At 41.5% G+C, this 19,274-nt stretch overlaps 2 protein-coding genes across 5 annotated transcripts; both read left to right on the top strand.

Moving 5' to 3' along the window:
• The first annotated feature begins 1,077 nt into the window (after window positions 1-1,077).
• mvb12a (multivesicular body subunit 12A) lies at window positions 1,078-7,080 on the top strand. Of its 2 annotated transcripts, none has more exons than XM_035636967.1 (10): window positions 1,078-1,234; window positions 2,498-2,587; window positions 3,876-3,959; window positions 4,135-4,234; window positions 4,380-4,509; window positions 4,648-4,788; window positions 4,935-5,038; window positions 5,121-5,179; window positions 5,317-5,382; window positions 5,964-7,080. In XM_035636967.1, the coding sequence occupies exons 2-10, from the start codon at window positions 2,498-2,500 to the stop codon at window positions 6,048-6,050; spliced, it is 861 nt and encodes a 286-aa protein (XP_035492860.1). In that variant the 5' UTR covers window positions 1,078-1,234; the 3' UTR covers window positions 6,051-7,080. The 2 variants fall into 2 exon arrangements, with proteins under 2 accessions (XP_035492860.1, XP_035492861.1); XM_035636968.1 differs by having other exon boundaries at window positions 1,096-1,240.
• A 3,369-nt stretch (window positions 7,081-10,449) lies between these two features.
• LOC118312401 (transcription factor AP-4-like) lies at window positions 10,450-17,608 on the top strand. Of its 3 annotated transcripts, none has more exons than XM_035636964.2 (7): window positions 10,450-10,866; window positions 12,885-13,050; window positions 13,249-13,347; window positions 13,768-13,938; window positions 15,309-15,455; window positions 15,556-15,717; window positions 16,169-17,608. In XM_035636964.2, the coding sequence occupies exons 1-7, from the start codon at window positions 10,778-10,780 to the stop codon at window positions 16,322-16,324; spliced, it is 990 nt and encodes a 329-aa protein (XP_035492857.1). In that variant the 5' UTR covers window positions 10,450-10,777; the 3' UTR covers window positions 16,325-17,608. The 3 variants fall into 3 exon arrangements, with proteins under 3 accessions (XP_035492857.1, XP_035492858.1, XP_035492859.1); XM_035636965.2 differs by lacking the exon at window positions 10,450-10,866 and adding an exon at window positions 11,120-11,264; XM_035636966.2 differs by lacking the exon at window positions 10,450-10,866 and adding an exon at window positions 11,696-12,423.
• Window positions 17,609-19,274: the final 1,666 nt, after the last annotated feature.

Raw genomic sequence — 19,274 nt, 5'->3', positions numbered from 1 at the left:
ACACAATGATTACCCCATTACCGTAAACCTGCAAAAAAGCACACACACAAACATTAGCCAGTACAGTCAACATCAATGTTTGAGTAACTTTGGGCAAAACTTACAGTGCTCAGATCGCATCAGAAATCATGCAGCCTTTTTTTTTCTAAAGATCAAACAATATTTGATAAAGATTTTCAGCAGGAGCTACTGGAATTACATTTTCAATATCATGACATTCATTTTATTTCCCCTCTAAAAGCCTTATCCTTATATTCACAGTTTGATGTAGTGTGTCACCTTCGATAAGAAGACAATGATGCCAGAAGAGGATGAGTCCTCAGTTAAACATTTCCTCTCTGGTTTCGACATCCAGGCTGCTGCTGCTATATATGAATATAACTCTGTGTCAGACTGCAAGGATAGGGCAATAGTTAGTTATAGTAGTTACTGCAAACAAAACCCATGAGAAGATCAAAACCATGAGTCCATTTTTTTTCTATGTCCCCTGTCCATGGCACTCAACTCCAGGCCTGCTCATTTTAGCTGGAGACATTCCATTTAAAAAAAGAAATCATTAATATTTCTTTTAATAAAAGGCTAGGTAATCCAAAAGAGTTTCATACTGTGATTTTCAGCATAACAGTGGCAAATGGTGCATTTGTTGGGGACTATATTTTTAGCTGTGGGTGAATACAACTTTGTGCCCTTGTGAGCATTGGTAATTATGTATGTATTATGTGTTTTTAACTTTTTTTTTTTACAGATATTGAGGACTGGTGCACAGAGGAATAAGCTTTAGCAGCTCTCAATGTTTCGTCACCTCTATCCATTATCCTCCTCTCGTGCCCTCCTTTCCAACACCTCTGTCTGCCCTGCTTAAACTCCTTTTCATTGAGTAAACGACCCTACTCTGTATTCACCACAGTCTGCTCCACAACTGGAGATAGAAATGGAAAGATTGCATTTCAACGGCAGCTGTAAAAAAAAAAAAAAAATGGACTAAAGACCGTTTGTTTTAAAACAGCTGCAATGCTGCCCCCTTGCGTTCAGATCCAGACTTGCGTTTGACATTTACTTCCGGGCGTGTGACGTCTCTCGCCCCGTGGTGTGACGGGAGTTGGAGTCGGCATGGATTCACTACTTCCTGCTTTGACGAGGAACACCGAGACACTTCGGCTGATCGCTAAAAAAAAGTTGTTTGCCTGTGAAAACCAAGACACGTCGAACAGACAGAAGTGGCCGCGGACACGAAGTAAGTGTGAGTTTGAACGATCGTACTCGTTGACTCACGACACTAAAAATATTTGTTTTCTAATTTTGAATAAGACACAGCGAAGTTCTGTCAATGGAACAAAGGTAAACTGAGCTCGGCTTGTCATGGAAGTACATGGAAAAAGACTCCAAACCAGCATTCGTTCATAATTCGCGTATTTCTATTAATAACAAGTCATAACCTTTGAGGCTAAAATTGTGATTAATGATATGAACGTTTCCTGTAACGCAGTTAAACTGTCAAAATGCAGCCAGGATTGATTCACCTGAATATGTGTTTGGTCAATATAAATCACTCTTACTGATCTTTGCTTTATCCAGATTTTTTATTTCTGTTTTATTTTACTGAACTCGTGTGAAATGCCTCTGGGCATATTATAATCAATGGCCAATATCAGACATTGTGAAAAGGGGAAATATTACATTTGTGGAACTGGTCGGCAATAGAAATCAGCAAACCAATCACATTCAGAGTTGCTGCTGTAGTGATGAGTTGTACTTGGTAAGTAAATGATATAAAACAATATACCATACTATTTATATATATATATATATATATATATATATATATATATATATATATAGATAGATATATATGGATATATACATATATATATATAATGTTTGTCTGACATCAAGTCAATTAGAAGGACTGCTGACTTTTACAACAGTATCTTGTAGTATTTTGATTTGTTAGATATGCAATCTGGATTATAAAAACAAAACAGGCCTGTTTGTTTCTAATATCTTTTTCCAGAAAAGGTTTAATAACACAACTGATAGATAGATATTCTGCTGTAGTGAGGGATGAATTCTTGCGCTGAATAGTTTCTCTATGTCGTCGAACGTTTGGCGATGATGTGACTATTTAGACTGAATAGGAACTTTCTGTCCCGGACGATGTGACCCTGGGATAACGTACGTTCGTGGACTGAATCGCAGCCTGTTGATTACCTCTGTGAGTGCCCACTTGTTGTCACGTGGAAACAACAACTTGGTTCTTGTGATGCCACTAAGTCCCAGACGGAAAACATTTCGAGAAAGATAAGGAACCTCCGCCACCACACTAGTGCCATTTGTACAATCATGAATGGACCTTGAACGGACCTTGAATATAACATGACTGAAAACTCTGCAGGCAGCGAGAAGACTGGCAAGATTTTTCATCCATACAAGTGTCCACCTCTCTGTCCTCCTTTCCTCCTCACTTCCTGATACACATTTCTGTTCTTCTCTCCCTCAGATGTCCCTGATGGAGCGTGGGGGAGTCCGGCCAATTACGGCCGTGGCGTGGACGTCCAACACCAGCACCTGCCCCAAAGACTTCACCATGGTAGGAACAGCGATGTCCATTAAAGGAATATTTAGTTGTCCATTTACAATAGTTCATCGGGGCCACTGGTATTTCATGTTAAACCATTTAGTTTGAAATCGGGAGAGTTGTGTGAGAATTTCATAGAATCTTTCCTTCCTTGCTTTAGTTACTGATGGGCTGAAACACCCACTCCCCTCTCTCCTCTGAACTATCCACTGAGGCCCTAAACCAATCTTTGCCTAAACAATGAAGTCCTAAAATAAGATTTTTTTCCTCAAGGGTGGTATGATGTATGTTCTCAGCCTTAGCAGGTATAGGAGTAGCTGTATTTATCGATTGGTTTTATTTAGTCATAAATAATGAATTGATTATTTCTGTAGGCTAAGGGAGATGAGTGTCGCTATGAATTTGCTTGTAGCAGTATTTTACAAATAGAGAAAATTTCAGATTTTTTTTAACTTTAAGATTAAAAGGAAGGAAAGATACGCTATTTGTATCTATAACGCAACCTTTGCATTGGAAGTAAAAGTGGAATCACCCTCTGTGAAACATCTACAGATGAGAACCATATTTGACCAGCCATATTATTTCAGTCCTTCCAGTTATACTGTTGACGTCAGTGACAATATTCAGTATGTCAACAAAGTCCAGCATAAGGAAAATAGTGCGACCTCTGACATCGGAGTTTAATCAAATGTGGTTGAAAACTTCAATCAGACAGTTTGTGTTTTGATGAGCTGTAAACTTGACCATTAGAAACAGATCGGTTGTTTAACAGTTCCATCAACTGACTGTAAACTTCCTTCTCAAAAGATGTTGTGCAGCCACTGAATGTAAAAGTCTCGTATTGTAACTTGAATGAACAGCATTGACAATCTATTGAATAACAACAGCACTAGGTTGAGAAACCTGTTCCTCTCAAAAAATGCTGTTCCTCCCAAAATTTGCATTCCCTCACCTTCACCTGTTTCTAAAATGTTACGTATCTGTGAAGACTTTGACTCAAATTGTCAAGTTCTGCCCGATCTAGCAATGGTGAAGAATTCTCCCAAGAAAATCCTGGCTCCATATACGGATTTGGATCCCTCTCAAAATTGAATCACCTGTTACTGTGGCCGAGACCAATCTTTGATAGAGTTTTGATGCAAGGGTCTAGTCGACTGCTTGGAGACAACAGCAGTCAATTGAAAAGTGTCCGTTGTTTACTTCCCTCTCGACTCAAAAGTCCAGCTGTTTTTATTTAATTGAATGAGACATGTGCATGATAAACATATATATAATTTTACCCCTCCTTGTCCTTGTGCAGATCAACATCACAGAGGACGGAGCAGCAGCGAACTTCACACGCAGCTTTGCGATGAAGTCGGGATATTACCTCTGTTACAGCAAGGTAACGGTGATCAGATTATAAAAAGAGACATTTTTAACACCATGTTACTTTTGTCTACTCTGAATGTTTCCCACCAGCCCTCTGTTCTCTGCACTCGTCCCTCCTGTCGGCCATGCAAATACTGTAGCTCTGTCTCTCTGTCTCTCTCTCTCTCTCTCTTTCTCTCTCTTTGTAGGGCCTGGCAGGCGGCATGGTCGTTTCCGACATTCAGCTTCTCTCAGACAAAGAGGCAATTCCTCATGGTCACTGCTTTATCGCTGAGCACCTTGAACCTAGTGAGTGCACACACAGAGTTGTACATTACCACGTTCCTAAATATCTGATTCTGATTTTGGGAATATGGGTCAAATTAACTTACTGCGGATTTACTTGGTGGCCTGATTGATCAAAAAAAATCTCCCCTTCTGTTTGTGTGTCCAGAGGCCAATGTTTCAAAGAAGAAGCGTGTGTGTGTGCGCGTCGTCCCAGTCGGCAGCGTGGACACAGCTGTGTTGGATATCAAACTGACAGCAAAAAGCAAAATGATGCTGCAGCATTACACATACGTGGGGTTGGCAGCATTCACACTCGACTTGACATTTGGCCTGTTTTATTTCTCAAATCCCATCGACATGGATATTATCCTGCAAGGATAGAGACGACACCCTGTACAGTGATCAATGCATCATTAACTGTGCCCTCTCCGCAGAGACATCAATGGCTACGTGTTGTGGTGCAGAAAGGGACCCTTTTCTAACCCCATGCCGCAGGCCAAACCTCGCAGTGTGAGCTTGGACATACGCAAACTCTCACTGGAGCAACCGGTGCCTCCCCTGCCCCTCAGACCCAGGTATGGTACCTTTTTGAATGACTCATGTAGAGAAGTTCGTCAATAATGATGTTTTTAACATCATCATTTTACAGTATGTCTCTCTTTATACAAATAGAGATTTGACTTTATTCTTGTCAGTGATATCTTTCCATGTGTTTCCACAGCAACCCTCCTCCTCTGCATGGTAAACTGAGTCACAGACGCCACAGCCTCCAACTAAAGGACAACTCGGACAAACCTGCTGACAGCAGTGTCCAGGGAATCACAGGTACTCAATACTTTTATTGATGGATCACAGTTTGTCACTGAAAGCAGCCCACTCAGCTGTAACCTGCCCTCACTCTCCGCAGCTCTGGACGGAGTTCCCTTTAGTCTGCACCCAAAGTTTGATGGCCAGGCCAACGGGACAGTAAGTTTTGACATTTTCAACAACTGATTCCATTTCAACAGCTTTTCTTCCTCCTCATATTATCTCTGACTCTGTCCTTTTTCACTCCCAAGCATCATGATATAAACATGTACTGACATTCTCTCTCTCTCTCATAGAATCCTCAGCTGAACTCTCAATTAAACAACATTCGTATCAAGTCTCTCCAAGACATTGAAAACGAGGTAGGCTCCCATCTGACCCTCCTGCCATATCATTGTCTTCACCCCTTGTGGCTTAAATGATTTACGTTGTTGTGATATCACACTATAAAGCAAGGAATCTCTGTCTGTCTGTCTGTCTGTCTGTCTGTCTGTCTGTCTGTCTGTCTGTATGTGGCTTGAGAACCATTCTTCTCATCTCACTTCCCCCCTGACCGCGATGGTTAAGTTGCATTACACAACTAATATGCCTATTTGGAAACTGGGGCCCCAAACAGGCATATTTTGAACAGTCACTGCACTTGTCACTATAAAGTCAGGAAATTACATTATTTGGTGTTGTAATGCATTAACTTGCACTTTCTACACGTTATACACATTAACCAATCACCATAGGGTATAAACGTCTCCTGAAACGTCCTTTAGAAATGCCATTATCACGGTATAATAAAGTTAACGTAGCCTGATTCGGGTATGGACAGGGTGTGAGTCGTCCCTCTGATGCTTTTCATTTGAACTTGAAGAGTCAATAAACTTTTCCTAACAAAGAATGTGCGTACATGGTTTTTATTTTTGACTTTTTTGTTTTTGTTTGTTCGTTTCAGTATAACTACACTTTTGCTGTGGAGGAATCTGCTGCCAAGAGGACCAGACCCTCACTGCCAGCAGGAGGCTCCTCTTCTGCTCAGTGATGTTTGCACTCGGTCAAAGCAACAATATCAGAGTTTCCTGTGGTGCTCTTTCCAAAGCGAGGATGATCATGCCTACATTTAGGTTCACATGGCTTTTAAGGGTTTTGTTTGTAAAATAATCTATCATAATGGAGTTGAAAGGTCACCTGAGGGCACTACCATTCTACATGAGACAAACAATCATGTTAGTCATGTCATCATGTTTTCACCTACACTACCTTTTCTTTGACTTTCATGTTAAGTCTTTACCCGGCATCACCATCTTTAAACATTCCAGGATTCTGTTTGCCAAAGGAAATGTCTGTTTGTATGCGATCATACTTGTAGTCATATTGTCTAAACATATGTTTACATTGTTTACCTTTTTGTAGGGTTGAGTACAGGGTTAACTATGTAATGGATTTACCTGTAGAGTTTCTGCTGTTTGGGACTCCTCATCTGCAGCATTAAGCCCATCGTCTTTTTTATTTTATAAACTTAACTACAAAGGTCAGAATAATTGTATATTTAAAATGAAGATGCACTTGGCATTTATTTAAGATGTGTTCTACTTGCTCAGTTGTTGATGTTGCTAACCTGACATCCTGCTACGCATCTTTAATTGCTTCAGTTAATAACAGTTTCTGAGGTGGAGGTGTTATACTCAGTCAGTTTGTGGATGAGTTTTGCTGCAGATTATGTTTGGCTGAACTTATCAGATATACTAACATATAATGTAGGATATAGTGCATTTCTTGTATGAAGAGTAGCCTACAGTACTATCAGGTTTGTAATATTCCAAAAATAATTTATCCTATTCTAAGGTGTGAGGAAGGTTATATATTTTTGCTCTTTGTGTTAGTCAAACTAAACAAAATAAGTGGGGAAAAGGGGCCAGAATCAGTTTTTTATATATATAAAATTGGGCAAGAGTAGGGCCAAATATTTGAATATCTCCTTGTACAATCTATAATATATTTTTGGTTGTTGTTTTTATGACAGTGTAGAAATGTTTTACTGCATGGAAGAAATAAAAACCTAAGAAACACTACTTCAGGTGTGTTGGTAGTATGAAACAGGTATATTTACTGTATTTTAAGACTTCTGGATGTCCATCAATCCGATTCTCATGAACGCGATAACAGGAATGTCGTCTGGGAATGTCTTCAAATTTGGCACAAATGTTCATTTGGACTCGAGGCATGAACTGATTAGATTTTAGTGGTCAAAGATCAAGATTGTCGTGAACTCACCAAACACATTTTTGGTCATAACCATAGACTATATATAAAATGAACGTATAATTCCCGGATCCAGAAAGTGAAGCAAATGCGAACGTGCCTGAAGCCTGTATTCTCTCAAATGACCAGGAGAGGGTGACTACCTGTTGCAAAAAGAAGTCAGTTTAGTCTAGTCTATAAGAAAATGACTACTTCTTATTTGATTTATAGTGTCAGTTAACATTTTCCTGATGAGTTCATGGCTTCAATCTCCCAGGTCCTCTTCAATACAACATGATGTTCATTTTGTAAATTATGTTCCCATTTAGAGTGAAAGAGTCGATAAAGCACAGTATGCATTGGGGCGTGGATACAGCTTGATTAACAGCTAGTACCATCCAATGGGTGCAGGTCGCAGGTGTAGGTGGACAAACAATGGATGAGCTCTCAGTCAGGCCCCGCCCCCCGCTCCTCCAAATATGCTTAATTCTGGATTCAAAAGGTGACATTGACCAAAATACTAAAACCAGAGGCTTCCAAACAGCAGTTCACAAACCAAAACTCGAGAATTCCTACAATCATTGTGACAAAATTTCACCAGCAGGGTAAAATTATGAAGTGCTGTTATTTTACATACAAAGTGTCAACATTACTGTGATGTCATAATGTCTGTTACACCTTGAGCTCTCCTATCAGTCCTCTGATCTCCTCTGTAACGAAATAGTCTGAGTTAATAATAATAATAATAATACATTTCATTAATAGAGCACTTTTCATTGCTAAAAGCAATCTCAATGTGCTACAGAGTAGAAACAAGATAAAAGAAGGTTTAGACAACATGTTTCTCACTGGAAATGATTCCCTAGAATCATACATGTCAATGTGACAACTTCCATTTCACCAAATGAGTACACTTCAGACCTTTTATTAAATTCTAAAGTCTTCACTATAATAACATGGGTTTGCATGGATATTAACCTTGAGGCATGCAGATTTTAGTAAGGAAAATATTTCTTTGAGGGTTCGTTTTCTGTGCTCTAAACCAGAGCCTCTCTGAAGATTGTAGTGTTTTCTGTCAAGATGAGAAGATATGGGCGATTTACTGTTAATTAAAAAGTGGTGGCAGTGATTCATTCGAAAAGATGTGATTTGACTCTAAACTTGCTTGCTGTCTGAACCTGCACAAATATAGATTTAGCTTATAAAGATTAGATGCTACACTCATATTCATTTGAAAAAAATAATTTGGCTTTACTGGTTGACTCTCAAGATTAGCAATTTATGTTTGTCAATTCAGGGTTAACAACCATTCTCTTCATTGTTTCCATTATTAGTTTTACCCAAATGTCATAATGCGTCTATGCAAAAAACTATAACCATACAGTAGTTTACAGCTATTTACCACGTTATGGTGCATTACTGCCACCTGCTGCTCTATGCTGGACTGTTGAAGATAAGATAAAATAAGATAAGATATTCCTTTATTCATCCCACCACAAAATCATTTAGATTTCATTTATAGTCTATATAACAAGTTAACTCCAAAGTGATGGCCTAAAATAGCTTATTTTGACCAACAGATGGAAAACAGCACTTGGCTGTGGCTGTACCCTAAAAGATTAATATTTTTTGTATAATTAATAATTTCAAAGGATTTTAATGTGTCATTTTATCTTGGTCTCTGGTTGTTTAAGTTATTAGTTGACTGCACTGTTCAAATTCACCCTTTATTAACATAGTGAATGTAATTGAATAAAAGAATGCAACTGCTTGTTTCATTCAGTGCTACAATATTATAAAATAGTATTATGTCATTACAGAAATAGATTTTAATTTAATAGTATTTCTTGCAGTTGAATTGAAAAAACAACAACAAAAACACGATTTTGTTGTGAAATATAAAATTCAATCTGAATATCAATATATCAATGAATTTATTGGAGCCAGCACTGGATGGGACATCCCAGGTCTTGCCTTTAGGGCATTATGATTTCAGTTTTTAATGTGATTCAGTCGTGGATGGATTACCCAAAAGGCCCACAAGGCACTGGCCCCTGTGCTTTACCTGCCAAATGTCGCTGAGTGAAACACAAAAGAACACACAGACTGACAATAAAATGGCTACAAGAAGATACAATACTGCTTCAATGACCCAGAAAACACCGACAACAAGGAGTAAAACAACCGCGAAGACACGCAAAATGACCACAGAGACACAAAACAACAACAAATAGATGCAAAAAAACCAACACAAAGGAGAAAGTAAATTTTAAAAAATCTGCAAATTGACAGAAACCCAAAACGCAGGGATGCAAAATGGCTAAAAATGGATGCACACTAGATGAAGAAGCCCACACAAAAAAAAGCATCATTTGTAGTTATTTTGCATTCCTTTCATTCTTGGTGTCATATGCAGTAGGGTCTGGGGCCCAGGGGTGTCTGAGCCCAGGGGCCCATTGTCTCACAACCCCCTCCATGGATAGAGTGACTAATAACATAGTAGCAGACAAATAAATGAGGGGACGTCAGGGACGCGAAGAACCAGAAATGGTTGCTCTCGTTGCTAAGCAGGTCGACTTGAGAGCAGAAAGCAATACCATTTAAACCAAACAGGCTTGATACTTCCACTTCTGATTAATCCAGTGACTGGGATTCAAACCCTATAGTGTTATAATGTGAACATACTTCATTTAATGAACAGACAGATTACTAACTGGAGTTAACTATAAGCATATCCGCATTAGTGTCTTTAGTGATTTTTCCTTCTCGCGGTCACAATAATCAAGGTTCAAGACTGTCACACACCGGTTATACAAACGTAATCATGTGGAAAGACATTTTCATGGAAGCACCGTCGTAGCAAAAATGAAGTGGTTAATTAAGTGAGTAATACAGGACAAAACAATAATATGAATTTAATGTAATTGAATGAAATGTGTTTTTTATGAATTAAATATAAAATACGACATATACATACATACATTTAGATATATGTAAATGCTATTTCATTTTGTTGTCCACCTCCTGCTGCCTACGTGTGCTCTGAGGATTTGATTTGTTCCACCGCATTCGCACCGTGTCTTACTGGTTTGTTTGTTCTGCTTTCCGGAAAACGGTCTGATTCCAACCAGCTGTTTCCCGCCTCACATAGATCAGCTGCACACACACACACACACACACACACACACACACACGGAGTAGTAGGCGGAGGCAGCAGACACACACACACACAGAAAGGTAGTAGGCGGAGGCACGAGGCCACACACACATTGGAGGGAACCCCATCAGCTGTGGAAAGCAACACAGCCTTAACTTACTTTTTGTATTTTTATTTTCCTATCTCTGCCCTCGGGATCCGCCGACTGTTTTCTTTCGAGGCGATTGTTTCCGACATGCGCCACTGAGGAGTCGGACCACAGCTCTCCTGCGCTGAGAAGCGATCGCCGTTCGTGTGTGAACTCGGGGCGCAGTGGAGGGAGCGGAATCCGAACAACACGGACCGGAGACGGCGGCGGCTCTAGAGAAAGCATGGAATACTTCATGATGCCGACAGAGAAGATGTCGTCCTTACAGCAGTTCAAGAAGACGGAGAAGGACGTGATCGGCGGTCTCTGCAGGTGCGTGACCCGCGGATCACACCGACCCTTCGTGTGTGTGTGTAACGATGTGCGTGCGGGAGACGCAGTCGGACTCCGGTTAGCGTGTTAGCATGTTAGCTTCTCCGCGGTGCCATGGCAGCACCTCGCTCGTAGACAGTGGGAGCTTGTTGTGCCAGCTGCTGCCGCCGCCGCCGCCGCCGAAGGCGGCGGGGGAAAGGGACGCTCGTTCTCGCCCGTGTCGTTACATCTACCGGGCGAGCGACGTGTCCCGCCGCGCCGCAGCCCGTCCGAAGCCGTCCGGCTCGGGCATATGTAAATCGAGCGCATGAAATCAATACATTTGTGTCCAGTCGGACAGTAACCACGTGGTGGTGAACGTGCTGCCCGCCGCCTCGCAGCTACGACCACAACCACATGTTCGTAACGACTCGTTTTTATTACACAATCACACCGACTTGCTTTGGCGGATTTGTTTTGTTTGTTTTTGTTTTAAGATCGGAGGTGCTCGTGTGCGAGTGTGGTTACGTTGCGATTCCCGCTGCCGTGCGCTCGACGGCGAGCTCCACGCCGCAGCCGTGGTCGCGTCGTGTGCTAAAATTAGCCTAGCTTGGCTAACCCGTTAGCGGCGCGCTTGTTGTCCGAGCCGCGCAGCGAACGTGTCCGCCGACGTCTCCTGACTCCTAACGAGCCGGCTCGTCCAACTGAAACCACGTCGCCTCGCTGGCGGGGCGAGTGCGAGGGTCTTGCCGGTGGCTGGATAATAACGACGTGCTAGCTCGATGCTAGCCAGGGGAAAGCATTGTTCTCCATGATGCCAGGGGGCCTGCGGCTGTAGCGGAGTCACATTTCGCCGCCGCCGCCGCCTCAGGTGCGCCCTCCTGCGGCCATGTTGGAGGCCCGCAGCTCCTGGCAGCTACGGCTACAAACAGCTGATTTCATTGTGTACCCATGTGGTTGTTTTTCTCTGCTCTTTCTGGACAAATAGCGGATTGATCAGTTTTTTATAAAGCATATATAACAAAAAATATTAAACAAGGGAAGCACAGATTAATCCTAAAAAAAAAAGACAATTTTAAGCCCTTATTGTTGCTGCATGAGATTGAGATATGATTAGGAGCTTTCAAAATAAGATACAGATGTGGGGGAATTAAAAGCAATTCATGGGGTTCAGAGATTGTTTTTGAAGAGAGGGTTTTTGTGTTTTTATGCTCTATTGACATACTCTGTTTTATGTCACTCACTTGTAAACACACTCACTTGTCTTAAAATTAGATCAGAAAATGAAATTAAACTATTAAGCACCACACACTCTTTTGGTGAAAGAAGTTCTTTCATCTGTCAGTCTTGCAAACGTCCCGGATCGGGTTCTTCAAGTTTTTTTTTTCCGTCTTCTTGGCCGCCGTGACCCATCTTTTGCCTTAATGGTTGACTTATTTCCCAGCCTGAGCAAATATGTCAGATATGGTATTGCCACCATAACATACAACCTCGTGGGGTGGAGTTGTGTGTGAGAGGGCACTGAGTTCGGTCTAACTCGAAACACCCCCAGACAGCCAGCCCAGGGATTGGAAAGAGGTCAGCGGGAGTGTGGCATTGTAAAGTCCCAGGTTAAAGGTTTTGAGTGTCAGATATCACAGATTTGTATAGTTGCTGGGGGGGTTTTCTTCAGCCCTGAAAGGCAAAGTATTGTCTTGGCGGTATATGTGTTGTTAGCTGTAGAGCTGCAACTATTTCTTGATTTTAACCTAATTCAGTTTAGTCAATTGAAGGAAAATTAATCGCCAGGCATTTTGGAAGTCGGTAAATGTTTATTGTATGCTGCTTATCTTATCTTATAGTAAGTGTACACACTCACATAGCCGTTCTGATATTATCATCAAGAGAATAATCAATACTGAAAAATAATCTTGTACTTTCACATTTTTTGTGGACACTGATAAAATGTTCAACCACAAACGGGCTTATAGAGACTTGTTGGGCTGTCGTGGACAGAGTAATGATCATCTTTCTCTTTTTGAACCCTCGCTTTCTCTCAGCCTGGCCAACATCCCCCTCAGTCCAGAGACGGCCCAGGACCAGGAGAGACGAATCCGTCGCGAGATCGCCAACAGCAACGAACGCCGGCGCATGCAGAGCATCAACGCGGGCTTCCAGTCACTCAAAACACTCCTGCCCCACACAGACGGGGAGAAACTCAGCAAGGTGCAGCACACATTGCACACACTGGCTTGTGATGGTATAGATCATGACACAGGCACAGATGTCAAAAACAAAAATAATTCTCGATACACGGGTCTTGACTGGAGTTTCTTTTCTGCTTCAGCAACAGTTTTGTGAGTCTGTAAAGTTAAATATTCATGTGCTGGTCTGGTGTTCACCCTTTGATGTCATCCCTGCCAGGCGGCCATCCTGCAGCAGACGTCAGACTACATCTTCACCTTGGAGCAGGAGAAGACGCAGCTCCTGGCACAGAACAACCAACTCAAACGCTTCATCCAGGTTAACGCCTTTTGTTTTTTTTGCATATTATACCATAAAACCATGCTGCTTTTATCCCATTTGAAAGAGATCACATATACTAACAACTTGTTGTCAATCTGTGTAGTTTCCAATCTTTCTGACTGTTTTGCCGTGTATCATAGAATAAAAGTGTAGAGACCTAATCACACTTAACTTCAGGTTTTCTGCAGTTTTACTATTGTTGTTTACTTATGTATCTGAGCCTTTTTCAAATCGAAGTTCTCTCTCAAATGCATTGCCGCTCAACAACGTCATGTGTCGGTACAAGCAGCATGTGTTGTTTTTAAATGGAGAAGAAACGTCTATTCTGTCGTTGGGCGCACCAAGTTGACATATCGAAAAAAAGACGATGTCGACTGTTTGACATTTACCTCAACATGGCCTCCTGTTTCCTTACAGGAGTTCAGTGGTTCATCGCCGAAGAGGAGGCGAGCAGAGGAGAAGGATGAAGGGATCGGGTCTCCAGACACACTGGAGGAGGAGAAGGTCGAGGAGCTGAGGAGGGAAATGTTAGAGCTGCGACAGCAGCTGGACAAGGAGCGCTCGGCCCGTATGCAGCTGGAGGAGCAGGTGAGACAAGAGGAGCAGCTCTAGAAATGTTCTTATCATTTATTTCAGTGGTGAAAGAGCAAGTCGATTTAACAATGACGGCAACGGTTTGATTCTCAGACATTTAACTTCTCTCAGTCTGGTCTGTGCTCAGGGCACCGTGCTCATGGTTTGTGACACTTTGTTTCTGTATCTTTTGCCAACTGAAGCTAAAGGCCACATAGATGGAGACGATGATCCAAGATGACCGTAGCCCATCCTCTTAATACGTTTCACGATTAATTATTTGGTAAACTAAATTTTTACATTTCAAAAGAGATAATGGCTCGAGCTTTTGTTCAAATAGGTAAAGACCAGATTAACATAGAAAGAGGAGGTGTCAGGGATAAAATTAACTCCACACCGTAAGGCTACAAACTGCTCTTATCTAGTGGTCACACTGAATAATAGATACCAATATACACCAACCAGTTTTTTCAGATTTACTAGTCTTTTGGACTTTTCGTCAGGATGTGAGTTGCCCACATGACCACCAGTCCACTTTAACAAGGTGGGAGCTGGTGGTGACTAACTGACACACCAACCAGCCCCTGACGACCTCACTTCCTGGATCTACCTGAACAGCAGCTTGAGACAGAGGTGACTTAACAGTTGGTTAAAGACAAACAAACTTAAACAGGAAGTGAAAGAGGAATGTAAACAGTAGAGAAGATGCAGGGGTGTGATATTTCCAAAGAGTCTATAATAAGCAGGGCAGTAATGAATGATTTTCTGTTAATGGATATAGTAATTATTATAAAACAATAAGAGTTGATTTGATTTTCTGCGGGCCTCTTTCTTTCCGTGCTCTACAACACAGCTGCTTAGTTTGTTTACACTGTCTTATACTGACAACTCGACAGTAAGTGCTATAGTTATCTGGTCTTGACTCAAAAACTGGATCAAACTCTCGTTTGCTTGTAAAGCTGGGGGAGCATTTTGTTGTGTGAGCAATAGTAAGGGACTACATATTTTACTTATTTAAAAAATATAAACACAAAACACAATCGAAAACCATTTTTAATGAATGGGATCTTTTTTAAAGGGGGATTCCAGCAATTCACAAGAAGTCCAAAAAATGCAAAGATGTCCTGACTTATACGTTCCTCATTTGGTCCATTGGGCACCAAATTCATACCTCAGTTTTTTAATTCCCAGATGAAAGTCTCAAACTCCATCCAAGAAAACCCAGTTTGACATCATCTGGTTTATGTTCTTTCAAACCTCGCAAAGCTCAGTTCAGAGCCACAGACGACGTTAAACAACCGTAATCTAAATCTGGTGCTGAAGTGGTGATTGAATGTAACAAACACACGCCTGTGTATTCTGTCTGTGTGTGTGTTTGTGAGCAGATGCGTTCTCTGGACACCCAGCTGCACCCAGAGCGTCTGAAGGTCATCACCCAGCAGGTGGAAGAGGAGCAGGCACTCATCCAAAGCCAGACGCTGTTACGGCTGAAGCAGATCCACGCCGCTGACAGACAAACTCACAGTCCACAGGTTAGAACCACAAACACACTCGTACACAGAACATATGTCGGCCATACGAGGAAAAACACGTTTTCATTTTGATCTCCTTCATATTCTGTTTGTCCTCCAGGTGCTGGCTCATCCCGCCCCAACCCATCACCCCACCGTCATCGTCCCAGCTCCGACACTAACCCAGCAGCCCCACCATCACGTCACCGTGGTGACCATGAGCCCATCTGTCCACACCAGCACTGTGTCCACGTCCAGACAGAACCTGGACACTATTGTGCAGGTATGTGTTTGTTGTAGAGCCCGACCAATGTTGGGTTTCAGGGGCCGATACCGATGTTAGGTAGTAAAAAAACCTCCTGATACCAATATATCGGCCGATATGTTTAAAGAAAAGAAAAGAAAAATATGTTCTTTAACCCTCATGACAAAGAAATGCAATGAAAGCATGATATTTTATAATGTAACTATATACTTAATAAAAGGAAACACAAATACAACCATATGCATATAGAACTTGAAGTAAGGTAATGTGTAAACATAAATGCACATATTTTATGCAATGTTTGAAGAACAAAACTATAACATAGATGCTAATTTTCTGTACTTTATGAAGAAGAATTGTTTTTTTAATCAAGTTACAATTGAATAGCGAAAATATTAGTTTGAGGTAATAAGAGTCTCGAGACTTTGCCGCAGCCGTCAGTGTGTTTCACCCCTTCTCATCCTCTCAGGCCATCCAGCACATCGAACGCACTCAGGAGAGGAGAGCCAGCGCCGAGGAGGAGCAGAGACGAGCCGTCATCGTCAGCCCCGCCCACGCAGCCATGGACACCGCCTGCTCAGACACGGACACCGACACAGAGGGGGAGGACTGCTCGATGAACTGATCCACCCTACGAACAAACACGCACACACACACACTCACTCACACACACACACACACACACACACACTTCAAATGCCTACTCACTGTAAGATTCCCTCCAGGAGCTCGACTACTTTTTAAAAAGAAAATCTGTCTTTGGCATTATCCAAAACTCCTAAATCCAGTGGTTAAGCTCGGTGTCAGTCTTGTACTGTAAAATCTCTGAAGATTGAAAACATAGGACGGTCAGTGTGCACAGGAGGCCCTGTGGGATTTCTAGAGGCTGTTTTTCGATGTCCGAACCGGTCTGTCGCTACTTGAAAACTTAAGGGTCTCCTCATGTAAACAGCTGTCGGCATCTGTCTGTCCCTCTTCTTTGTGTTTATATGTGCTGCGTAACAGTCACCGATTCAGTTATCCGTCGAACGCGGACACACTGACAGTATTATTTGTGCTACAAATTGGTGGATTTAGTGTAATGGAGAGTTGAATGTAACAACACAATAAGCAAGCAGCTCTTGGTTCTGAAAAAGGGACGTGGAGTCGCAGTCATTTCTTCCCCAGTCTTACTTTTGTGTTTTATTATTTTCCCCAGTCCTTTTATTCTTGTGCCAGTGGCCATGAAATCCAACTTAAACTACAACTGAGGGCATTTCTAAATTTAAAAAAATTGGGGGGGAAATACACACTTAAACGTAGAGTTAACTTCAAGATACACGTGGACAGATATTCTGTCTCATTTACTTGAGAAAAAAAACAAGTAGAAATAAGCCCTTAAAAATAAGCTGTTGAACAATTTACATTGATCATGTTTTGATGTTCATGTTTTTGTTACTGAATTTTGAAAGTGAACAAGTTGTTATATTGAGATTAACAACTTAAACGTGTAGGTTTGTCAGGTTTCCGCAGGGAACCGGAGGCCTTCACATGAATTCATGACCACAGTTGGCCCGTTCGTTGCTGGTGATAGTGGTTATAGCTCACACAACTTTTAAAAAAACAAAAACAAAAGAGAGATAACCAAATGTTGGTTTGTTGCTTGGAAACATTAACAGGCATTTTGTAACTGTCTGCTATCAATTTTTCACGAATCTCGTACAATGTCACGGAATCAGACTCTGTGTTTGCGTGAAAATATTTAAGTTTAGCGGATGTAGAAAATCTGAGGAGCAGATTTCGATGATTCACATGCGAGCGAAGCATGAAGGCTTCCAGAGTTCCCTCCAGACTTCAGTCCATCTCCTGGTCTCGGTTTGTTGAATTTCAGTGACTATGCACTAGAGTTTTTGCTATTTATGCAAACCCATCTTTAGTACATTTGTTGTTGCCATTTACACGAGGTGAAGTTATCTATGCACCGTTGGTAGGTGTGTACGTTACACCTACAGTATATGTATGAAACTTGACATGCTTGTATCAAAGAATGTAGTAGTCTCTCTACTTGCAAGGTGCTCTTTGTGTCAACCCGGTGCTCTGCGGACGAGCAGTGAACTGTGGCCGAAAGCTTTCACGTCAGTTCACACTTGATTGTGTCTGCTAAATTTGTCTTTTCCACATTTTGGAATTGCACTAGCGAGTCGGGGAGCATGTAGGGAATCGTTTCTGATAACAAATGGCAACTCAAGGTAAACGTCAGAACACAGTAGGTTCACGTGTTGTTGAACTTAACCCCAAGAGGCGTCATTTTTCAAAAGAAAACTTAACCGAGAATTCAGCAGCCTTAGTTGGAGATCTAAGCGTGTACAGGTCGATCAATGTACTTTTTTCAGTGCATATACGTTTTCAGTGAGACTGAAATTTAAATGAAAAAACTGAACTGAACTGCAGCTCTTCCCCCGGCAAACCCCATCGCTCTGTAAAACAAACCGAGTCTTTCCACCTCATGTTATGTTGCTTGTATTTCTCCCGGGAATTTGACTGGAAATCCCTGCTTCAGGCATCTTCTCCCGTCGTACTCGATTCGACACGCTGACTTGATGCTGTAAACATTCCTTTTATTTGGATTTATATCTCGTCTTTTGATCTCTTGCGTCTTCTGTTGCCAATTGAATGCGTGTTACTAATTGCCGTTTCCTCTCGTCTAAAAGTGGGCCTTTGGTTTGACATTTTGTTTGTTTATTCTTTTGTTGAGTTTGCCATTATTATTGTTTGTTTTATAATCACATGACTGAAGCATTCAGTGTGAAACGGTCTTGTGTGAGATGTACACTATTATCAGTTTTCATGTCTGGTTAGATTAGTATTTTTCATGCCAAACCAGGAGGTGGGGGGGGGGGGGGGGGGGGGGGGCTCATGTTTTGTTAGTGAAGCTTGTTAAAGGGTTTGGTGTTCTGCTGACAGATTTCAACCACAACGGGATCGGTGAGGTCTGTTGTCGGTCAGAAAAACACTTGTTTCTGTATATTGTGTTGCAGCACTGCTGTCATTTGGTGGAATTTTGCGATATTTGATATGAAGCACTTGCTGTTCTGTACTGCCTGAATCAATGATGAGGAAGTTGGGTTTTTTTTGCCATTTATTTTTCTTAAAGCCCTTTGCTGTGACGCAATTTAACATCTGTTTTTTTGTGTTCTGCTTTTCTGTCTTTTTCATTTGTCTTATTTGTCCTTATTTTTTTATATATATATTTTTTGTGATTTTTGTTTTGTTTTTACCATCAGTCCGGGTTGATGAGAAGCTGTTATATTTTGTTTAAAAAAAAAAAAAAAACAGGCCTTTGTAAAGATGGAAAAAAAATAAAATTTGTACTTTTTTTATTAGACCTCCTCTGTTTGCTTGAGTTTGTCGGTCAGACCTTTGACCATTCTGTCCACCAGGTGGTGATATAGAGCAGCATGTCATTTAGCAGTAGCTGAGAGGGAAGGAACTAGAATGGACCAACGGCCTCCTTAAAGTCAATCAAGCAGCACCAAACTGCACACACTCATAGATGTCAGTCCCCTGGACATGCTTGATTTTGTTTCATCAAGATC

Source organism: Scophthalmus maximus, chromosome 8 (assembly GCF_022379125.1).
Source record: "Scophthalmus maximus strain ysfricsl-2021 chromosome 8, ASM2237912v1, whole genome shotgun sequence".
Lineage (NCBI taxonomy): Eukaryota > Metazoa > Chordata > Actinopteri > Pleuronectiformes > Scophthalmidae > Scophthalmus > Scophthalmus maximus.
The sequence above is the reverse complement of the archived record's forward strand: the minus strand, read 5'-3'. Positions and strand labels throughout refer to the sequence as shown.

Bases quoted from the DNA above. Each gene is read 5' to 3' on its own strand.
- mvb12a (XM_035636967.1), top strand. From the start codon at position 2,498: ATGTCCCTGATGGAGCGTGGGGGAGTCCGGCCAATTACGGCCGTGGCG. The intron at 2,588-3,875 runs GTAGGAACAGCG...GTCCTTGTGCAG, and splicing joins GCCCCAAAGACTTCACCATG to ATCAACATCACAGAGGACGG. The intron at 4,510-4,647 runs GTTGGCAGCATT...CCCTCTCCGCAG, and splicing joins CAGCATTACACATACGTGGG to AGACATCAATGGCTACGTGT.
- LOC118312401 (XM_035636964.2), top strand. From the start codon at position 10,778: ATGGAATACTTCATGATGCCGACAGAGAAGATGTCGTCCTTACAGCAG. The intron at 13,939-15,308 runs GTGAGACAAGAG...GTTTGTGAGCAG, and splicing joins GTATGCAGCTGGAGGAGCAG to ATGCGTTCTCTGGACACCCA. The intron at 15,718-16,168 runs GTATGTGTTTGT...TCATCCTCTCAG, and splicing joins ACCTGGACACTATTGTGCAG to GCCATCCAGCACATCGAACG.